The sequence below is a fragment of the Adiantum capillus-veneris genome, chromosome 21, assembly GCF_014529385.1.
Source record: "Adiantum capillus-veneris isolate H3 chromosome 21, ASM1452938v2, whole genome shotgun sequence".
NCBI lineage: Eukaryota > Viridiplantae > Streptophyta > Polypodiopsida > Polypodiales > Pteridaceae > Adiantum > Adiantum capillus-veneris.
The window spans coordinates 46919600-46940561 of record NC_140951.1 but is presented as its reverse complement, the minus strand read 5'-3'; the positions used below and the strand labels follow the sequence as shown (position 1 = coordinate 46940561).

The 20962-nt window shown below is 45.4% G+C and overlaps 1 protein-coding gene across 5 annotated transcripts in view; it reads left to right on the top strand.

The window, feature by feature from the left end:
- LOC147430896 (Plastid-lipid associated protein PAP / fibrillin family protein) overlaps window positions 1-19597 on the top strand; it is an 81874-nt gene extending 62277 nt beyond the window's left edge. The window contains exons 6-8 of one of the 5 annotated variants that reach the window (XR_015185654.1): window positions 17830-17903; window positions 18076-18250; window positions 18345-18657. Coding sequence is in view for 4 of the 5 variants with exons in the window: in XM_086493425.1 (XP_086349551.1) it covers window positions 17830-17903; window positions 18076-18145 (144 nt within the window). In the remaining variant the exon portion in view is untranslated. Of the gene's footprint in view, window positions 1-17424; window positions 17702-17829; window positions 17904-18075; window positions 18658-19351 lie in introns of those variants that run through there. The other 4 variants (XM_086493425.1, XM_086493428.1, XM_086493427.1 and 1 more) reach the window with 4 other exon arrangements.
- The last annotated feature ends 1365 nt before the right edge of the window (window positions 19598-20962 follow it).

The following is a 20962-nucleotide window of genomic DNA, read 5'->3' as shown; positions in this document are numbered from 1 at the left end:
TTCTTGAGGGTCTTGGGGTTCTTGAGGTTTTCTTTCGCTTGCAAATCGTGTTTGAGAAGGATCTTCTCTTCACCCGAGTTCTTCTCTTTTCTTGGCGGCCTTGCGCTCACACCAAGGTTGCTTTTTCCGACCTCACGTCGATTCGCCGGCCGCTAAGTGCACGGTCCGCTCTCAATGAGTGAAAAGAGACACAAGAGGAGGTTGGACAAGCCCTTCTTTCCTGGGATTCCTGTCACTCTTCAAAATCACGATTAGGAATCGACACGCCCAAGCGAACTTGGGTTCGTGCGATTGCAACAAGCAAAAAAAATTCTTGTGATTCTTGTGGTTCTTTCCTAGAGTGATACAGAACACTGCCAAAGCTCTGATACCAATGTAAGTGCAGCGGAATGAATATTGTTCTTTCTCAAGATGAGTGTTCCATAATGTGCTCAAGGTTCCTTTTTGTTCTTATGGAAGGGAGAGCCTTACGTTGTTAATGAAAGAGTGCTATGATCACAACAAAGTGAATGGACACTGTACGTGCAAGTGTATGAGACTGAGAGATAGAGAGAAAAGAGAATACGATACCAGAGACTGTTGTAAAACCCTCCTCCGAAGGCCCCACTCTCGTTGGCGAGAGTGGTCTACGATTGATTGCACAAACTGGTACAAAGTGTATGCATGAAACTGATGCAAGTCTAGACTATGTTGATGATGACGACGGAGATGACGAGGCCGACACCAGGGCTGAAAATTGAAGGTCTTTATCTGCTGTCCAAAAACGCTCAAGGCTGAAATTTGTTGCGATTCAAAACGCTGAATTCGGGGCGGATTTCTGCTGCTGAAAAAAGGCTGATTTGGGCTATTGAAAACGCTGATTTTCTGCTGCGTGTTGGTGCTGAAAACGCTGACTTTCTGCTGCGGGTTGGTGCTGAAAACGCCAAGGGACAGTGGGTGATGATGGGCTCTGGAAACGCTAGGTGCAAGAGGCTATGGCGATCTTGTGTCTGCTGAAAAACGCCAAGGGGAAGTGGCTGCTGGCGATGGTGAGGAAAAACGCTAGGATGCCTGTGTGAGGGAAATCGCCCAAGGTAGTTGGGGAGTCTTGCTGAGAGAGAGGGGGAACCTGTCGCCGATGGCCTGTGTTCTCCTTGCTCATCTGCCAAATAGTGCTAAGCTTGGTTTGCTTATATATTATCTTACCCAATTTGCCCTACCTACTTTTCAACAAAAGTCACTTAAATTAATAAGTGAAAAATGTCAAAAATAGGTAAATAAGCTAAATGCACTGGAAAATTTCCCTGAAGGATTCTGAAAGGAATGCTTATGATCATGCTGTGTGCAACCAGAGGATATGCATCTACACTAAGTGACTGGGCATGCACGGTCTACGAATAGACTCACAAAAGTGCCAGATCACTTCTAATCTAGACTGATTGGACTGACGGAACCCTTGTTATGCTGTAGCTTGTCCACGGACACATAGGGTTGGATGCGTCACGTGACAAGGAAAGAGATGTTCTTTCTTCCCTCTTTGAACTTTTTGAGCTTGGAGGACCTCTTCCACGCAGCATAGGATTTCCTATGGCCTCTTCTTTTTGGTGGTTCGAAAGTTGCACCATCACTTTCTTCAGAGGAGGAAGAATTTGAGGAGGATGGTGAAGAGGGTGACCTATTTCTCGCCTTTTTCTTCCCTTGTTCCTCCTTGTCTGCACCATCGCTTTCTTGATAAGAGGAAGAGGATGAAGAAGATGGAGAAGAGGGTGACCTCTTTCTCGCCTCTTTCTTCTCTTGTTTTCTATCATCCCTCTTTGAATTATGGTGTGGAGAAGTGTGGGATGGTCTTCTTCGTTTAGGGGGTGCTGGAAAGCATTTTGCTCGCTGTCGTCATCGTGGAGCCATCGCCTCCGAGGTGGCAGGAGACACTTCTTTCTCGTTCCTTCGGTGGGGGCTCTACCATTGAAACTTGAGTTCTCCTTTGGGAAGGAGATGCGTCGTCAAGTAGTAGATTTTTGAGCCCTCGTACGGATCCTCTTTTCTTCTTCCCTTATCGGAGAGAGGTCTCTTTTGGAAGTCTCACAAGGAGGCTTCCTAGGTACTCTCTCTTCCTGGTGGGGAGTTTAGAGAATCCCATGAGCACGTAGCTACCGTTGCACTTCACTTTGGAGGGATGGATTGCCCATGGCTTGTTGAAGCCTAGAAACAGGGTAATTAACGAGCATAGGGGCATCATTAGTAGCCTGTTCATTAGCAAAATCAAAGCTATCAACATTAATTTCACTCTCTTTACTATTGTCAGCCATTCTAACAACTTTTAGGTGTAAAATTTTTTAAGCGTACTTTGGCACTTCAAGCCCTAGTTGCCACTCCTCTTAATCCCTTTAGAAAAGCACTCAAGCTCTTGTACCCGTGGCTCAAATATCTTTAATTGCATGTAATAGAAGAGAGGGTCTTTCATCACCAAAACAGTACCGGCTCCTGTCAAGCTTCTAATAGCTCAATAGTGGTTAAGCCGTAGGCAAGCCCCATAGGACTCCACTATTAAGACCATATCTCTCGACGGTGATGCCCCGTTATCTACACGAAGCAGGCGCACTGCAAGGTTGAAAAATTCCTATTCTACTTACTCAATTGCATTTAATAATACCAACCATTTATAGTTAGCTTGAGGACCTCCCTTCTTGAGCAAGAAAAGAGAAACCTTGTGCTTTGATATCAATGTAACATTTAATGGTCTAGTAACTTGTGTGTAGCGGAAAATAACATAGACATAGTGATCATTTCATTAGAATAGATTCTAAATGAGCATATCAAGAGTGCTTGGATGGAGAGAGCAACAAAAGCATAACACCTAGTTAGATAGGCATGAACAATACTTTAAAAAGAGAGAGAAATTAAGCTATTGACAACAGTTGAGGACCGGATTTACATGGAGCCGGTCCCCCCTCCAAAAGGCTTTGTATTATAGGTTTCCCCATCAAGGGAGACATTTTACAATACAATACTTTGTGTTCCTTCAATAACTTGCTGGTGCAACGAAGATGGAAGCTTCAAGCACCAAGCTCACACTTGTAAAACACAACATCAATTCCCTCACGCTCTCAGACCCAAGACCTCACACACCTTCGAAGATGGTGAGAGCTAGCGGGGTATGAGAGTAGATCGAGAAGGAGTATTCTTACGAGAAAGAAGTATGTCTCCTCACTTAATCACTCATAATAGCTCAGCATAGCTTAGTAATTAGCATGGTAGAGTGGTGGGATCTGTGGGAGGACTTGTGTCATAGATCTCGACCCAGCAGCTCTTGAGACTGGCCACTGGAGACTGTGGGCTTGGGAGAGCTGTCCCTTGGCACGAGTACAATAGGATCCTGGAGAGTGGCTTTGGAGGGACCCTTTCTCCTCTACAGACCACCCAGGTTTCCCTTTCTTTCAGTACACTGTTTGACTGGGACGTCACATACCGACAGCACAAAGAGAGGCGAAGCACCTCATTGACAAGAGGAGGGTCTCACAGCTGAGTTCTTGGCAGTTTTTTGGGAGAGGTTGTGGGACTCCAGATAGCCGAGACGAGTCACTTTGTTCCAATGGTTGGTTGCACACAGAGCTATAGCAGTTGGGAGCTGGCTTGTATATAGTGGTCTCTCAGCCGCATGTGCAGCTTGTGACCATCTTGTGGAGAGTCAGCGTCACTGTCTTTGGGACTGTCCTTTGGCACAACAGGTGTGGCTTCGTGTTCTTCGGCTGATGCCAGCTCTTTCCCCAGCTCGGCAATACACTTGAGGGGCAGCTGCTTGGTCCACTCTCACGGGCCCGGCACTTCAGTTTGAGCTATCTTCCACCAGCAGGATGATAGTGATGCAAGGGGGGTCGACCTACACTCCAGCCTGCCACAGAGCTTACTCCACAGGAGTGGTGCAGGGAGAGAGAGGAGTGCTGGGAGCTCATCAGTGGCCTGACACTCTGGTTCATCTGGCGGGCCCGTTGCTTCCGCATCTTCGAGGCTCGCCTTGTACCACCAGCCGAGACTATTCGGGATCTTTGGCTAGAGCTGATCCATACTCTCAGAGGACAGCTCGAGAGACTCCAGGGTAGCTCCGATCGCATGCGGGAGCGCAGAGAGGCTTTTCTTTGACTCTGAAGTCCTTGGCTTTTTTTCACCATAGTCCAGGGTGTACTCAGATGGCACTACCGTCCACCTGCGTGGCTTTTCCCTCCTCCCATCTCTTGATTTAGCCTCATTGTGCATATGCTATTTTTTCATTGGGAGAGTCTCCCCATCATGATTGTTGTAGCCCTTTCTTATATAGGTGGTTGTAGCCCTATGGGTAGTTTCATTAAGTAATAGAAGGATCTTTTTCTCGGAAAAAAATAAAAATAGCATGGTAGAGGAGATGAGCATGCATTGGAGCTTGGCTCTTGGTTGGATTTGCATCACAAAGCCAAGAGTTGTTGGTGTAGGCCTCTCTTCTCACAAGCTTGGAGTAGATGATGAGCTTTCCATTAAAGCTTGAGAAGGAGATAGTCTTCTTTACTCCACACATAAGATTGTGTGAGAGTGTGTGATAATGCATTGCAAAAATCAGCCCCCCCTCTCTCTTGGTCGACCCCTCTTGCTAATTGCACATGCTGGCATCCTATTGGACCCTGCAAAGCTTAGCCAATGATAATTAAGAAGCATAAGTGATAGCCTTGTGACATGTGTTCCCCTTTCCCCTTTTTTGAGAGCTTTAAGTATTTAAATAATGCAATTAAACTCTCATTGGACCTCTTTGTTTTCTGGCCAATAGGAATCAGGCAAGCCATTGGGCTGCTGAATGCTCATTGGACCCCTTGGGAGACTGTCCAATAGTCTTCTAGAGAGCTTAATTTCTATTAGTTCTTTTATCAAGTGTTTTTAAATGAATTAAAGTAAATTTACTCTAGCCTAATTCTCATTGGTCCACCTCTATGGCCATCCAATAGGATTGAATGCACCTTGGGGGACAATTGGGCTAAAGAGCTGACATGTGTCCACTATGCCCTTTGTGTAAAGGGAGCTTGTAAGAGTGTGTGTTTCTTTCTCATCGCCTACATACAAGGCTCGCCCCCTCCTAGATAGCGATGTGGGAAGACTTTGGAGTCTTCCCACAAGCATCCAATTTACCCTAAGCTTGACCATTGGACATAACCTTTGAATTTTGGAACCTTAGCATTTTGGACATCTTAATGGGCTGAACCTTAGGGTCTTTGAAGCCCATTGATGCACATTGCTCTTTTGCAGATGGCCCCCCCTTTGGATCCCTATTTTCCCTCCTTTGGATCCCTACTGTGATCGGTCTACCAGCCTAACCAATATTCTAGCTTTTTCTCCCCTGGTACTTCTCGATATTAAATGATCAGTTTAACATGAGAAAATCATTTAGGAGAATTAGATATTAGTTATTATGACATTATGCCCAGATTCAGCCCTAGTATCAGCAGATTACTTAGCTAAAGCTTTTCAGTTCAGTTCTTTTTCATTTTGTTGGGATTATAGAGGATACCCCACACATGTATACTTATTTGTGTTGTAGTACAAGTTCAGTCTTCTAGAAGACCTTTTGAAGACATTGATATAACATTTCATTTCATTCCTCTCTCTCTCTCTCTCTCTCTCTCTCTCTCTCTCTCTCTCACACACACACACACACACACACACACACACACACACACACACACACACACACACACACACACACACACACACACACATGGGTCTCTCACTGTTTTTAGGATTTTGTGACTTCTTCTTTGCTGTTTTCAGGGTTTTGAAATTGCTTTTTGGCTGTTTTTAGGGTTTCAAAACTGTTTTTTAGGGTTTTGTCACTGTTTATTGTTGTTTTTTTTAGGGTTTTGCCATTGTGTTTTGTTGTTTTTTAAGGTTTCCAATCAATGTTTTGCTGTTTTTTTTAAGGTTTCACAAGCGTATCTTGCTGTTTTTTAGGGTTTCTTGTTTTTTCTTTTTGCTGTTTTTAGACTCTCTCTCTCTCTCTCTCTCTCTCTCTCTCTCTCTCTCTCTCTCCCATGGGAAGCATCGGAGAAGTGCCAACTGCTTCCCCCACGTGTAAGAAGACGCATCCATCGTCGGCCGCCCACAAAGCCTCTTTCATGCAGATAGGGAAGAGGATGTCGGCAATAGTAAAGGAAATGAGAGAATGGAGAACGAAGTGGAGGAAGGAGAGGAGCCGAAGAAAGAGATGGCATGCGTAGGAGGATCGCTTCGCTCGAGGAGAAGTGGTCATCCAAGATTCCATCATCCGAAATCTACAAGCAAAAAGTGGGTAGCTCGAAGAAGGCGAAATTCAGCTATCCATGATGGAAGAATTGAATACCATGAGAGAAGAAATACGGGTTATCAAGGAAGATGAGGAGAAGAAGTCATGGGCTACGGTCATCTCCGCAACACAAAAGAAAGTAGAGGAGGCGTTAAAATGGATTTAGGTTGCCAAGAAAGGGAAAGGTAAGGAAGCTCCTTGTTAACATGACCCTCGAAGAGGAACAAAGGAGGAGGATGCGGGCTCTACATGTGAGGGTAACCGGTCTCAAGGGCATAAACAATGTGGAAAAAGAGGTCACAAACCTCACATCCATTATGGGGCTGGACAAGCCTTCACACACAAGGGCATGGAGATTAGGGAAGAAGAGTGATTGCTCGGGAGAATCTTCAAAAGGGAGAGCGCTCATACTACGCTTCCCCTCCTTGGAAGAGAGAAGATTCTTGAGAAAGAGGCCTACTCTCAAGAAGACATGTATTTTCCTCGGTGATGATCTCACTCTCTCACAGCTTGCGTATAGAGAGGTAATGCCAGAGATTACGGCAGCAAGGGAGAAGGAAAAGATGGCCTTTTACGGAGATGGTTGGGTGGTGATTGTAGAGCGGCGCTCTACATGACGGTGTGAGACCTATGGGACCCACACTGAAGATGGCTACTTGGAATTGTAATGGATCTATGAGGTTGGACGTTGGTGCCTTTGAGAACAGTTTCAAAGACAGGGACATTGTTTTCTTCTCAGAGACTCATCATGCCTGGACAGCTTATGCCACCTGTGGTGGGATATAGATGGGAGACAACCCACAGGACAGTCGTGAGATCTGAGCACGGGAGCACGGGAGTAGAGGTTCAGGAGGAGTAGCAGTGCTATTTAGGGAGGAGTTACAACCACTACTACATATTGTACGGAGAGATGATCATGCTAGATACATGTGGGTGAGGTTGAGAGCTGACACAGGTCGATTTCTATAACTTCGCCTCCAGTATGTAGGTATATGTTGCATCCAGAGGACATTCACCTTTCTCAATACTAGATGATGATATACGGGAGTTTTCTTGGGATGGTGATATCATCCTCGTAGGGGACTTCAATGCCCGAACGGGCAACTCTCAGACAGTGTTCTACGACACTTTAGATGAGATGCTTAGAGAGCTGGATGTGAGTGAGTTGGGGCTTGACAGATGCTCACATGACAGAGAGCAGATAGAGTATAGGAGATACCTCACGGAGATGACGACTACACATGGGTTAGCCATAATGGCTTACAACGATTTCTTGGAGCAACCGGTTTCACATGCTTTCCACAAAGACACGGGTCCAGTACAGTCTACAATGGACTATGTTATGGCACAGCCGAGTTTTATTCCTTGTATTCAGGATTTCATAGTGGGAGCCAGACTAGTGGGCGTAGCAGTGGATCATGCTCTTTTGACATTGTCTGTTCATTTCAGTATAGTACAGCCCGGACATCAAGATTCAGGTCACACACCCGCTATACATTTACACTACAGACTGACTCGGTTTATACAGAGGAGATCTATAGAGATCTATGCACAGCTGGTCCAGGCTTCTCGGTGGAGGAGTGCACCATTTTACTGACTGAGACACTGCATGGTGCAGCATCAGAGGCATACCTAGACACTTAGCCGAGTCGGAGGCGACATTCTGGGAGCCAGCCTCAGAATAGTTGGTATGATGAGGAGTGCAAAGAGATGAGAGCCCAGCTTCAGAGGGATCTTCTCTTAGGAGTCATCACTTACAGACAATCTCGGATTGCTTCCCAACGCCTTGTGCGACGGAAGAAACGAGCTTACTTGGCTAGATGGAGCGAGACTTGTATGAGCTGTTCTTGAGTAGAGACTCAGGAGAGACATGGTAATTCTTTCATGAGAACTCCCCTCCCCTAGTGATTACTTCTCCTGATGTGTGGGGCCAGTATGCGTCATCGTTATATACGGTTCCTGGACAGGACCCCCCTCCAGATCCTACAAAGCCATGCCCACCTACCGGCGCCTTCTTTACCACTGAGATGGTAAAGAGAGCCATTGACAAGATGAGGACCAACAAGGCATATGATCATGATAGTCTAGTAGCAGAGCACTTTATACATGCTAGAGATATGCTGATAGAGGTTCTTTCAGTGTTGTTCAATCGTGCCATGTGTGAGGGGTTATCTGAGACTTGGAGGTTGTCTACTATTGTGCAGCAATTGAGTAATTGGGCAGAGGGTGAGGGTGTACGAGTAAAGGGCCATGCCAGTTTTAGGAGGGGTTTCTTCACTCTTGATCATATTTTGACACTCAGAGACATCATTGAGGAGGACAGGTCACATGGGAGACGGATTTATTGTAGCTTTGTGGATTTTCGCAAAGCATTTGACACGGTACCGAGAGCTCGATTGATGCGCAGGCTGCAGGAGATTGGGGTTCCCATAGTGTTGGTTTGGGGGATTATGGCTCTATACAGATCAGTGATGGGACATGTACGCACTCTGGAGGGGATATTTGATTTAGTTCACTCTACCATTGGGGTGAAACAGGGTTGCCCATCGTCTGCTACTCTATTTGGTTTGTATGTTGATGAGGTGTCTGATTACATCGACAGAGAGGGTGATAGAGGTGCCCAGTTGGGAGGGACGTGGATCCCATTGTTGTTATATGCTGATGATATTGTGTTGATCTCTGAGTCACTAGAGGGTATGCAGCGACAATTGGATGCATTACACAGTTTTGTAGAGGATAGTCGATTGTCTGTAAACCTTGGTAAAACCAAGGTTATGGTGTTTATCACCACACCATAGTGGATTAAGAGATGAGCACAGACTTTCATATATGGTTAGGAGATTGTAGAGTATGCAAATGCATACACTTACGTTGGGGTTGTCTTCACTGGGCCGAGATTTTCTTTGGGGAGAGAAGTAGAGACTAGACTGACTAGAGCTTTTGCGGCCTTAGGTTCAGGTGCAACGGAATTAAACTGGTGAAGATCTAGTTTTACACTTCCACAAAATCCTTTCCTTCTTTCCTTGCGTTAGTGAGTACTTTGTGCTTCAATGAATGTTCCTTTTATGTTCCCCTGAAGAGAGGGGTTGAGAGAATGCAATAGAGATGTGTAGAGGGAGAGAGAAAGAGAGAGAAGAAGAGAGCACAACCCGATGGGGTCCCAATGAACCCTCTCAAGGGCCCCCCACACCGTTACCGATGTGGTATTTGCTTTAGATTGCGTAAATGGAATGTATACACAATGCAATACCTCAATGCAGACTCTACTAACTTGACGACAACAAATCACCGCGGTAACTCCTCGGGAAGAGGCACGTCCGGGGCTGATTTGATGCACTTTGGATCCTTCTCGATGTAGGAATTGTGGATGACCACCACGGGCTGATTTGCACTTCCGATGTGAGAAGAATGATGGGCTGAAAAATGCAGATCTTGACGAGGTCGATGATGGATAGCGGTGGAGCACTCAATTTCGGCGAGGGAATTGCCGAGAGGAGGGCTCAATGTACTGCCGAAGTACTGGACCGCGTCCGTCAATGGGAACCGCTACGGATCTTTTGCACACTCGGCGAGGGATGGGCTGAAAACTGAAAAACGCAGGGCTGATCTGCTGCTGCTGCAGCGCTTGGGCTGGAAACCAAAAAGCTGGCTGGTATGGCTGAGAATTGCCGGCGATGGGGCTGAATTCTGGAAACGCTGGCTGCTGACTGAACTCTGCAAAAACGCTGGATGTTCCTGCTGAGAAAACGCTGGCTTTCCTTTGCTAAAACGCTGGCTGAACTGGGTGCTTCTTCCTTATTGCTCCAAGTCTTGGCAGATGGTTCCCTTTTTGGGGGGGGATGGCCCTTAAGTAATTATTAAGGCTTAGGTAGGACAACTGTCCACTAGGATTTCCAACAAATAAATTATAAAATGGACTTATTAAAAATAAGTTCAAGGGGTCCAAATCTGGGTGCAATTGTCGCACATCCGTCCACTTGGGAATCCGATCGACGCGTGGTTTGGCACGTCGAATTCCTCTAAACGCGTATATGAACCATTTATGCAAGAGGGTTCCAAACTGGAAAACCTAATCTAATGGACTTGTCTGGACGTGCAGCCCTGCAAACAGGCTCACGAAATTGCCGGTACTAATCCTCCTAGGATTCTAGACATCCCTATCTAGGAAGAAGGGGAAAACTGGCTCTGGAAGTCGATGAAGTATGTCCACATGGCACACAGAGCCATGTGAACGTGACATCCCCTCCTGCTTAAGGTGAGGTACGGGTACCGATTTGCATGGCCTCCTTGTATGAGGCTAGCAAATCCGGGTAATCGGTGAAGAATTCCTCGTCCACCCACGCCGCTTCATGTGTCCCTTGATCCTTGAATTTGAGGAAATATTGTCGTGCTTGCTTCTTCGTGCCGTGCTTGAATCGATGCAAAAGGATCTGCTCGGGCTCCATGACCTCGGCTTCATCAACAATCTCCGGTTGGTCCTCATCAGGAACGTTGCTTGGAGGATCACCCTGAAACAATTTAAGCCAAGAAACATGGAAAACATTATGCATTGTCCAAGAAGATGGCAAACGTAATTGCATGGAAACATCATTTACCTTTTTGACAATTGGAAACGGACCATACATACGAAAAGAGAGTTTAGGACACTTCTTACCAACTTGCTTGAGACGTTGCTTTATGATCCGTAAATACACCCAATCACCTTTCTTAAATGAGACATCCTGTTGATGCTTATTAGCATGCCTAGAATAGGACTTTGAGCCTTGCTAAGCCGAAGCTTAACACTCTGGAGTACCTCCGCATAGATTTGACTAACACAATTAGCATTATTAACCTTGGAAATAGACCTAGTCAACAATGATTGAAAAGGTCGGCCAAATGTAGCCTCATATGGAGTGCGACCAATAGCACTAGAAAAAGAATCATTGAAGACAGCCTGAACTAACTGCAAATATTGCTTCCACTTAGATTGCTTATCATGCACATACGATTTGAGAACATCAAATGCCAATTGATTGTAAATTTCAGTTTGTCCATCAGATTGTGGATGAAATGCAGATGAAAAATTGAACTGAGTGCCAAAATTTTCAAACAAAGCACGCCAAAAATGGGATGTGAACTTAGTATCACGATCCGACACGATAGACTTGGGTAGACCACACAATGGATACCAATGCTTGATGAACAATTGTGCAACATCTTGTGCAGTAATATTAGCCTTGCAAGGGATTAACATGCAAAATTTGCTAAACCGATCAACAATGGTTAGACATTGCGTGTCTCGTGCAGACGTGGAAGGAGGCAAATTAGTTACGAAGTCCATACTAATGTCCTCAAATGGTCCGTCAGGGATTTGCAACGGCATGAGTAGCCCTAGTTGCTTATTATGAGGGACTTTAACCTTGTTGCTTATTATGAGTAGCCCTTGTTGCTTATTATGAGGGACTTTAACCTTTTGACACACAACACACTTAGTAACATAAGCATACACATCCTTACGTATCTTTGGCCAATAGAAAAAACGTTCAAGCTTTTCTAATGTAGCATTAATACCCCTATGCCCACCCGTCAAAGCATCATGTGCGTCATGCAAAATGGGTGCTCGGTGAGAAGACAACACACACAAGCGGTTCCTGAAGAAAAGCCACCCATCACGAATGAGATAATTGCACGGACCTTGCGCATTCAATGCTTGTTTCTCTTTACTTAATGAACCACCTAAAACCCCTTGGGCAATCTTTTCATCAGGTGTGAGTTGAGGCTTATTAGATTTTCCTTTACCCTTATCCTTAGATTTATCGCCCTTAGATTGAGATTGAGAGGTAGAAGTAGATTGAGAAGAATTTGGAGAGTTCTTTTTATTGTTACCATTCCCATTGGAATTCTTGTCCTTTTCCTTAGACGAGTCAGGAGAGGAAGAAGTACCATTACCTGAGGCGGGCTTAAGCTTACCCTTGTTGTGCTTCATCTCTTGGAGTTGAGCCAAGCGTATCGCTTCTTGCAATGTCTTTGGATCATCGGCCTTCATGTCAAACTTGATCGAGTGGTTCAATCCAAAGAGGAAAGCCTCTAACCTCTCCTCATCCAATTTCTGTAATTGTCCACCTAGCTGTGACGCACGGTTAGCATACGACATCATCGGTTTACCTTGTTGAGACAAAGCCCAAAAATCCTCCTTCAAACGCTTCAAGTATTGTGGAGGAAGGAAGCGAGTCTTGAGATTCTCCGCGAACTCCTCCCAACTAAGCTCGAGAGGGGGAACGAGGTAGGACTCGGCATGGGCAGCCGTATGGGCCGCCACTTGCTTCTCCATCCGTTCATCCTTCCAAGTGATGACATCACCCATGAGATGCATGGAAGCCAAGAGAACCTTGTTATTTTCAGACTTTCTAACAACCGCAAAATAGGATGTAAATTGATGCAACCACGAGTAAATGACAATAGCATCCATCTTACCGTCATACTTATTGAACGTGACCTTCTCGGGAATGGGATCATTGGTCGTCCGTGTAGCAATGGTTGCCTCCGCCATGGTCTTGGCAAGCTTTTCATAATCGGGCTCCGAAGATGGGGGGTCGGGTCGCACTGCCAAGGTGGTGATGAGATCACGCATGGAATCCCTTTCCAGCCTACGAGCCTCGGCTTCGGCCTCCAATCGACGCTCCTCACACTCCGCCGCTTCCACACACTCTTGTCGTCGAGCTTCGTCTTGCTGCATCATCATCTCCATCATCATGCGCATCATAGCATCAATGGGATTTGCAGGCGAAGGAGGAGGAGTTGGGGGAGGGCTTAGAGGATCCATAGGTGGCACTTGCTCGCCTTCTTGATTTGTGGAGGTATCCATACCGTTACAAGTCTTCACCATGCAAGGATTTCTCCTCTTGGTTCAAGGAAGGTCGTAGACTAATCTTCGGGAGACTATCTACCCCCTCGTTGGCGCACCCCGCATGCAACACCCAGTATACAATTGGTTGCTATTTTTCGACGCTCAAGGTGCACGGCTCTACGCACAATGGTAGGTGTGTTGTTCCAAGAGTGGGAGGAGTATACACCGAAGGGCTGCCAACACAACCAAAAACACAAGAGAGAACAAAAACTTATTGGGGACTAGCGGATTAGTGCAAAATCTTCAAAGCTCTGATACCAATGTCAGGTGCAACGGAATTAAAATGGTGAAGATCTAGTTTTACACTTCCACAAAATCCTTTCCTTCTTTCCTTGCGTTAGTGAGTACTTTGTGCTTCAATGAATGTTCCTTTTATGTTCCCTTGAAGAGAGGGGTTGAGAGAATGGAATAGAGATGTGTAGAGGGTGAGAGAAAGAGAGAGAAGAAGAGAGCGACACCCGATGGGGTCCCAACGAACCCTCTCAAGGGCCCCCCACACCGTTACCGATGTGGTATTTGCTTTAGATTGCGTAAATGGAATGTATACACAATGCAGACTCTACTGACTAGACGACAACAAATCACCGCGGTAACTCCTCGGGAAGAGGCACCTCCGGGGCTGATTTGATGCACCTTGGATCCTTCTCGATGTAGGAATTGCGGATGACCACCGCAGGCTGATTTGCACTTTTGATGTGAGAAGAATGATGGGCTGAAAAACGCAGATCTCAACGAGTTCGATGATGGACAGCGGTGGAGCACTCAATTTCGGCGAGGGAATTGCCGAGAGGAGGGCTCAATTTGCTGCCGAAGTACCGGACCGCATCCGTCAATGGGAACCGCTACGGATCTCTTGCACACCCGGTGAGAGATGGGCTGAAAACTGAAAAATGCAGGGCTGATCTGCTGCTGCTGCAGCGCTTGGGCTGGAAACCAAAACGCTGGCTGGTATGGCTGAGAATTGCCGGCGATGGTTCTGAATTCTGGAAACGCTGGCTGCTGACTGAACTCTGCAAAAATGCTGGATGTTCCTGTTCAGAAAACACTGTCTGGACTGGGCGCTTCTTCCTTCTTGCTCCAAGTGCTGGCAGATGGTTCCCTTTATCCCTTTATAGGTGGGGAACGGGCCTTAAGTAATTATTAAGGCCTAGGTAGGGCAAATGTCCACCAAGATTTCCAACAAATAAATTCATAAAATGGATTTATTAAAAATAAGTCCAGGGGGTCCAAATCTGGGTGCACTTGTCGCACATTCGCCCACCTGGGAATCTGACCAACGCGCGGTCTAGCACGTCGGATTCCTCTAACCTAGAACTACATGCTTGACATGCCAGATGTCCACCGTAGTGTAATAACATCTGTCAAAACGCGTATACAAACCATTTATGCAAGAGTGTTCCAAACTGGAAAACCTAATCTAATGGACTTGTCCGGACATGCATGTCCCGCAAACAGGCTCACAAAATTGCGGGTACTAATCCTCCTAGGATTCTAGACATCCCTATCTAGGAAGAAGGGGAAAACTGGCTCTGGAAGTTGATGAAGTATGTCCACGTGGCACACAGAGCCATGTGCACGTGACATTGGGAGGCTTGGAGAGGATGTGTTCGTAGGTTCAATTCTAGGAACCTCGGACAAAGTTATGGCTCTTTGATACTTTAGTAGCCTGAGCTATGTTGTATGGGGTGCAGGTATGGGGACCTTCTGTATGCCAGGATGGTTGGAGACGTATGGAGAGGCCCTTGGTACCTATGATCTCTTGATTGATCAGAGCCAAGGCCTCCGTACCCCACGCTATCATTCGAGGAGAGCTAGCTGCCCCTCCTATGGAGATTGAGTGAAACCGGCCCGTAGGGCGGTAGGCGTTGGCTTTCACCCGAAATTCTTTACTTTATACACACACACAGAGCACTTTGCAAAGAGAACCTGCTACGGGAGTTAACACTTGAATACACACACGGCTCGGAAGCTAGAATGCTCCGAGCAGACGCCGACTACCTGTAGGCCCCAAAATTGGCGCCCCTTTCGGTATTTCTTTATTCTTTAGGAGGGTAAATTACAAGGTAAGGTCCTGGGAATCCTTCACGTGTATCCACCTAGATACCATTTGATTTGGCCAAATTTCGGCAGCATAACAGCCCCAAAACTTGCGCGAAACCAATTCCCCTGTTGGAACTCGCTTGCACTGTCGTATACCCTCTGATTCCTGTCCAAAAACAGTAAATTCAGCACGCTGTATTTACTGGTTTTTGCCCTGTTTTCAGCCCCAAACAGTCCCCTAACTGTCCTCTGCCAGTGGGGCACGATTCCCAATGGTCCTGGCGTCCGTACAGCTGAAAAACAGTGAATTTACAGCGCATACACAGCGCTGATTTTGCACCTGTACGGTGAGGTTATGACCCTCACCAGTGCCTGCTTTGGAGCAGCAGTTAGCTACCCCTGTTCCTGCTCAAGGAGGCTCTTGCCTCAGCACAAAAGCATGAACCCACACAACTGTACATCAGTCAAATGAGTAGCCCTCTTGTGGGGCATCACATAACTGCACGTAGGGGAGAGAGAGCAGTGTCTAGTGTGCAGGGCATCACTCCTAGCACCACATTGTACATGAGAGGAAAAGCATGCACTCCATAGCTCTTAACCTGTGATAGGTTCTCAATGAAGCATCCTCCCAGCATAAATCGAGCGCCCCCTCTTCTGTCCTTAACCTGTAATGCATCTGTGAACAAATAGATGCAAAAAGGAGAAGATTTCCATGGCTGCCAAAACCTGCGTATCGCTGAAAACGCAGCAAAACAGCCTTGTAAACACGCATTTGATGCCTTCCAATGCTGAAAATGAGCTCCTTGGACCTAGGCAAAGTCATGGGAAGCTCAAAAATGGAGAGAAATGGCTGAAAATCCAAGTTAACAGCCTCCAAAACTGCTCTCCAAAGTTAGTTACGGGTTCTGTTCTCCCAGACTTGGTAAATTGACCACAAAGTGCCACTTGGCACTCATACATGCAATTTCCCCGCATTGGGCTTCCTGCTTAAAAATCTCTCAACTTGTGCATCAGTTGACTTTGCAGCAGAGTACTAAAATGTTCCCTTGGTCATACCGAAGGTAATGACGCGAACACATTTCACGGCCCAGAATAGCAGTTCCCTAATTTTTAGGAGATGCTTCCGTCGGGCTCCCGCTGGTCTTCTGACCATCTATCCTCATTGGGACCGCATCCAAAAGTGCAATGTGGCCCAACTGTCGGATACTTTCTGTTGGTGATCCCACCTTGACTTTATGCCTTTATTGAGTTCACTTCCTAGTATCCACCAACTTGCTAACTGCGATGGGGGGGACCTGTATGATCTTGCTCTGAGCCTAGACATCCTCTTACCATACGGATTCCAATGCCGACCAACTTCCCGTCTGCGGGTGAAACTACCGTTCACATTGGCCATACAATGTCCGACCATTTGCAACTTCAAAAAGAGGGTCTCAAAAATTAAACAAAAATCATTGGAAAGAAACCAACAACTAAGGTTAGCAGTTGCCACGTCCTCGTGACATTGAGGCCCTTACCAATTCAGTCTCCTTCGTGCACAACTTGTGGGATGCTACTAGAGACAGATATGTGCGACTGGCCCTTGAGTCTTCCAAATATTTAGCTCTTCAGGGGGACACTTCATACTGGTATGCACATGACATCATGGTTTCAGACGCATGGCTTCACCATGGAGAGGCTGCCCCCTTTCCAGTAGTCTCTTCAGGCACCCTCGATGTCGCTTACACACGTGGAGATTACTAGATTCATTCATCAAGAGGACATGGATAGAGTTGGGCACGAAGATGGCTTTCTATAGAGAGCATCTTCTCCACCTCATAGGAGATGGGTTTGTGATTCGACTTAGCTACATGGACACACGTTTCTCATGGTTTGCGGTGTGCCATTGGTCAGATATACACATCCTGATATCAGTTGGATATTGAGATTGGTAGATTCAGAGGGATACCAGCTGACAGCAGGATATGCCGCTTATGCCAGCTAGAGCCAGAGACAGAGCTACATTACATATGTGATTGCACAGTGTACTATGAGATACGGGGCCGTTTCCACTGCTTATTGAGAGAGGGTTTCAGTCCTTTCTCTAGGGTCATGAGTTATGAGGATCAGAGATGTCTTGGGCTATATCTGCTTGAGTTACACAGATATAGAGACACTTTAGTGGGGAGAGATAGAGAGAGAGAGTCCCAGAGACAGATTACAGAATTCTTTTCACTAGATATGGGACAGCCAGAGGAGCAGCCATCACTGCAGAGCTCGGCCCACACTCATTCGACCACTACCGGCACTCTCATCGACCGAGCATTGGAGCTACAGAGATCCAGACAGCCACGATTGAGGAGAGGGGCTACACAGCATCGACGGAGACTACATCAGAGGATTCGAGCCATACTCTCTCGACAGCCAGAGTGCAGACGAGGATGGATTCTAGTAGTAATATCTTTGTTCTAGTTCTTTTGTACCCAGACATGGTATTAGATTCACTATTTTGTAATAGATTGGTCTCATAGGTCATTTTGGCCTTTTGAAGACGTTAATATAACATTTCATTTCTGTGTGTGTGTGGTTATGTTTGTATGGTGACTCATTGCAAATTTTGTTTATTTTGATGGTCTTCAAGCAGCTACTGAAACTGTTTCAAAAGAATTACGATATGCTCTTGAGCATATTCAATCCAGAAGGGTGGCTAGAAATAACGTATCCTTGAAGCATATGCTTACAACGGGCTTTGTTTTAATCACTTTTTGGGAGTGGCTGATCCTTGAAGACATTTTACTTTTTTTCACAGCAGAATTGTCTTGTTGGAAAGGCACATTACACCACAATCTTGTCTTTAGAGAACATGGCTCCCTTTACAAATTTCTCGCAGATACGTTGATGATGAGATGCGAGTGGGGAGGGATGACAAGGGCAATATTTTTGTGCTGGAGAGGACATAATAGCCGATCAACTAATGTGGTGAAGCGGAGTGTGTGTGCGTGCTCGCGGCGGTTGTACAAGGGCATGTATAATAAGCTATCAGCTTGGAAGGCTTGAAGTGAATGGTGAGGATCTAGATTGTTGGATCATCTCAGAATCTAACAGTGGATGTCAGATGCTCACGGATGAGAGTATGAATGTTTTGTCCTCAACCGACAGGTTGTGGAGTGTGGGATTATCAAGCAGTGCAGCCTGTCCCCATCTTCAGGTACCTATGAGAGTTCGACAATGTGTTGCATTAATTTCCTGAATACAACCATCCTATTTGTAATTTCTTTTGTATGTAAGCTTCTTGGCTTGCTTTTCGTTGTTCTGTGCAATGAGTATATGGCACACAGACATTCACTGGCTGCATGGCACAGCCACAAGGTGTTTATGTAATTTTGCAAGTTCCAGCCATTTAAGGCATGTACAACACAGTTGGATCTCAACTAAAGACTCTGTTTCTAAAATGGTTATTATTACTTCTTTGTGTGAGTGTCGGGTTCTGATTTTGCATTGCAATGTTCTTTAGAGACTAGTCGTCCAGCTTCTCGACTTCAAAAGGTAGCAATGTAAGTGTTATTCTTTTACATGTCTCACATTGTTTCCTACAATTTTCTTTTTTGCTACAAATGGACATGAAGTTGTGTGACAAAATACTGAATGGGCTATTGGTTTTTGTGCTTTTTTATCTTGTTTTAGCAAGCACATGTGCATAAAGGCAAGTGGCCTATGCAGGGCCAGCTAGTGGGTCACTGTTTGTATGGTGTTATTTATCAGTTTTTCTCGAATTTCTCTAATTCAAATAAAGTTTTTGTTTTGGTTTAGTACTGCCATCTTGAAAAAGTTACGACTTCTTGAAAAGGCGAGCATGAGACATTATTTGGTAGATGCGATAACGCCTGTGATAGATCTTTAATAACAAGCCGAAATCATGACCAACCATCATAAATATGCTTCTTTTTGGCAACTTAGTAAGGTTAATTTTTCATATTTCTTCTGTTCAGATGCTTAAAGTTATCAGAAGTAAGGTCAATAGTGCCCAAAGCCCATTTAGTGTTTATTACTTTGGTGAGACACTCATTGTAATTGAGCTTTATTTTGTTGTATCCATGCATTAAATACAGTCGTTGTCAGTTATGTTCTCAAGATTATCAATTTTTCATGACAATGTTTGGTTCTAGGTCTAGAATCTGGGACTGCCGAAAGGAGGAGGTGAAGCTAGTGAGTCGAGACAAAAGCACCTGCCTAGGCGTCAGGAGTCCTCTTCTAGCTGTGAGCTAGAAGACCGGCCCCGTCCTGCGGCCTAAAGAAAAGATTTGTAGAATCTCATGTGAGCGTACATCAGATTTTCAGGAGCTTGCTTTGTGTTGTCCTAAATGTGAATGACTTAAAAGTTGAGTTCTTGTGAATAAAATTCCCTTGTTTATTTTGCCCACCTCTTTCACTTTGAACTAGCTCCTGTTTTAATCTCTTCCTTAATATGTTTGCTCTTTTTTATATGTTTCTGCATGTCTTGATTGTGTTTTGTTTAGCTCCTCTTATAGTATGGCTTAAGAAGGAGCCCTTAAACAATGGGTAGCTTGTTGACGTTTGTGTTTTTGGGAAAACTGTGCTGTAGTTGTTTTTGCTACAACAATAAGAGTTTGTGTTAATCTACATGGGGTCTGTGTGTGTGTGTTAATCTACATGGGGTCTGTGTGTGTTCGCGCGCGTGCATGGGGGTGCATGGGAAGAAGAAGAGAATTTTAACGTCGTAGGAAACTATACCAAGTGACATTAAAGATCTATCTGATGAGGAGAGTTGAACTCGAGACCTGTTATTCAAGAGGGAAATGGCATAATCAATCTATCACACTCAAGTGATAGAAAGGTTATACCATTTTCCTCTTTTTATTAGCGCGTGTGCACAGCGCCCCCCCCCCCCGCGGCGAAGAAGAGAATTTTAATGTCTTAGGAAAAGAGAGAGAGAGAGAGGAGGAGAGGAAGAGGAGGAGAAGAAGAAGAGAATTTTAACATCGTAGGAAACTATCCCAAGAGACCTTAAAGATCTATTTGACGAGGAGAGTTGAACTCAAGACCTATTATTCAAGAGGAAAATGGCATAACCAATCTACCAGACGAGAGAGAGAGAGAGAGAGAGAGAGAGAGAGAGAGAGAGATAGAGAGATTTTTATAATGTCTATGTGAGGTTGAAGTTGGCCTATGAGATACATGTGTGTATGTCCTTTATCTATTGGAAAAGACAAAACAATCCAAATTGGTACAAATTAAGGATAAGGATAAAAACCTATTTTGGGGGGGGGGGGGGGGGGGGGGGGGGGGGGGGGGGATGGAGCTCTAGTACTAGGGATATGTGCACGAGTGAATATGCGGGGTACAAAAAACTTCTATGAAAAGAGAGATGTAGCCATGAGCATGGGCATCTCTACCATTGCAAAGGGTTTCCTCAATGTCCAAGAGAAGAACTCTAACAACAAAATTGCTAGAAGTTGCAGTATCCTCAAATACCCTCAAAATCTTGTAATTTAGTTGTTTGGTGGTTGTATTTGAGTAGTTTGTTTGTGTTGTTGTAAATTGAAGCCCATGTTGAATTCCATAGAGCACCCTCCCTCCCTCCCCGTCTCTCTCTCTCTCTCTCTCTCTCTCTCTCTCTCTCTCACCCTTGCTCACGATCCTCCCATGTACCACATTTTACACCCTCCTATTGGAACAGGATGGAGCTAGCTAGCTTGATGCATTTGCATGGTTGTACTACCTGAGCATATAGACATGCATGGAGCATCCTTTTGCAA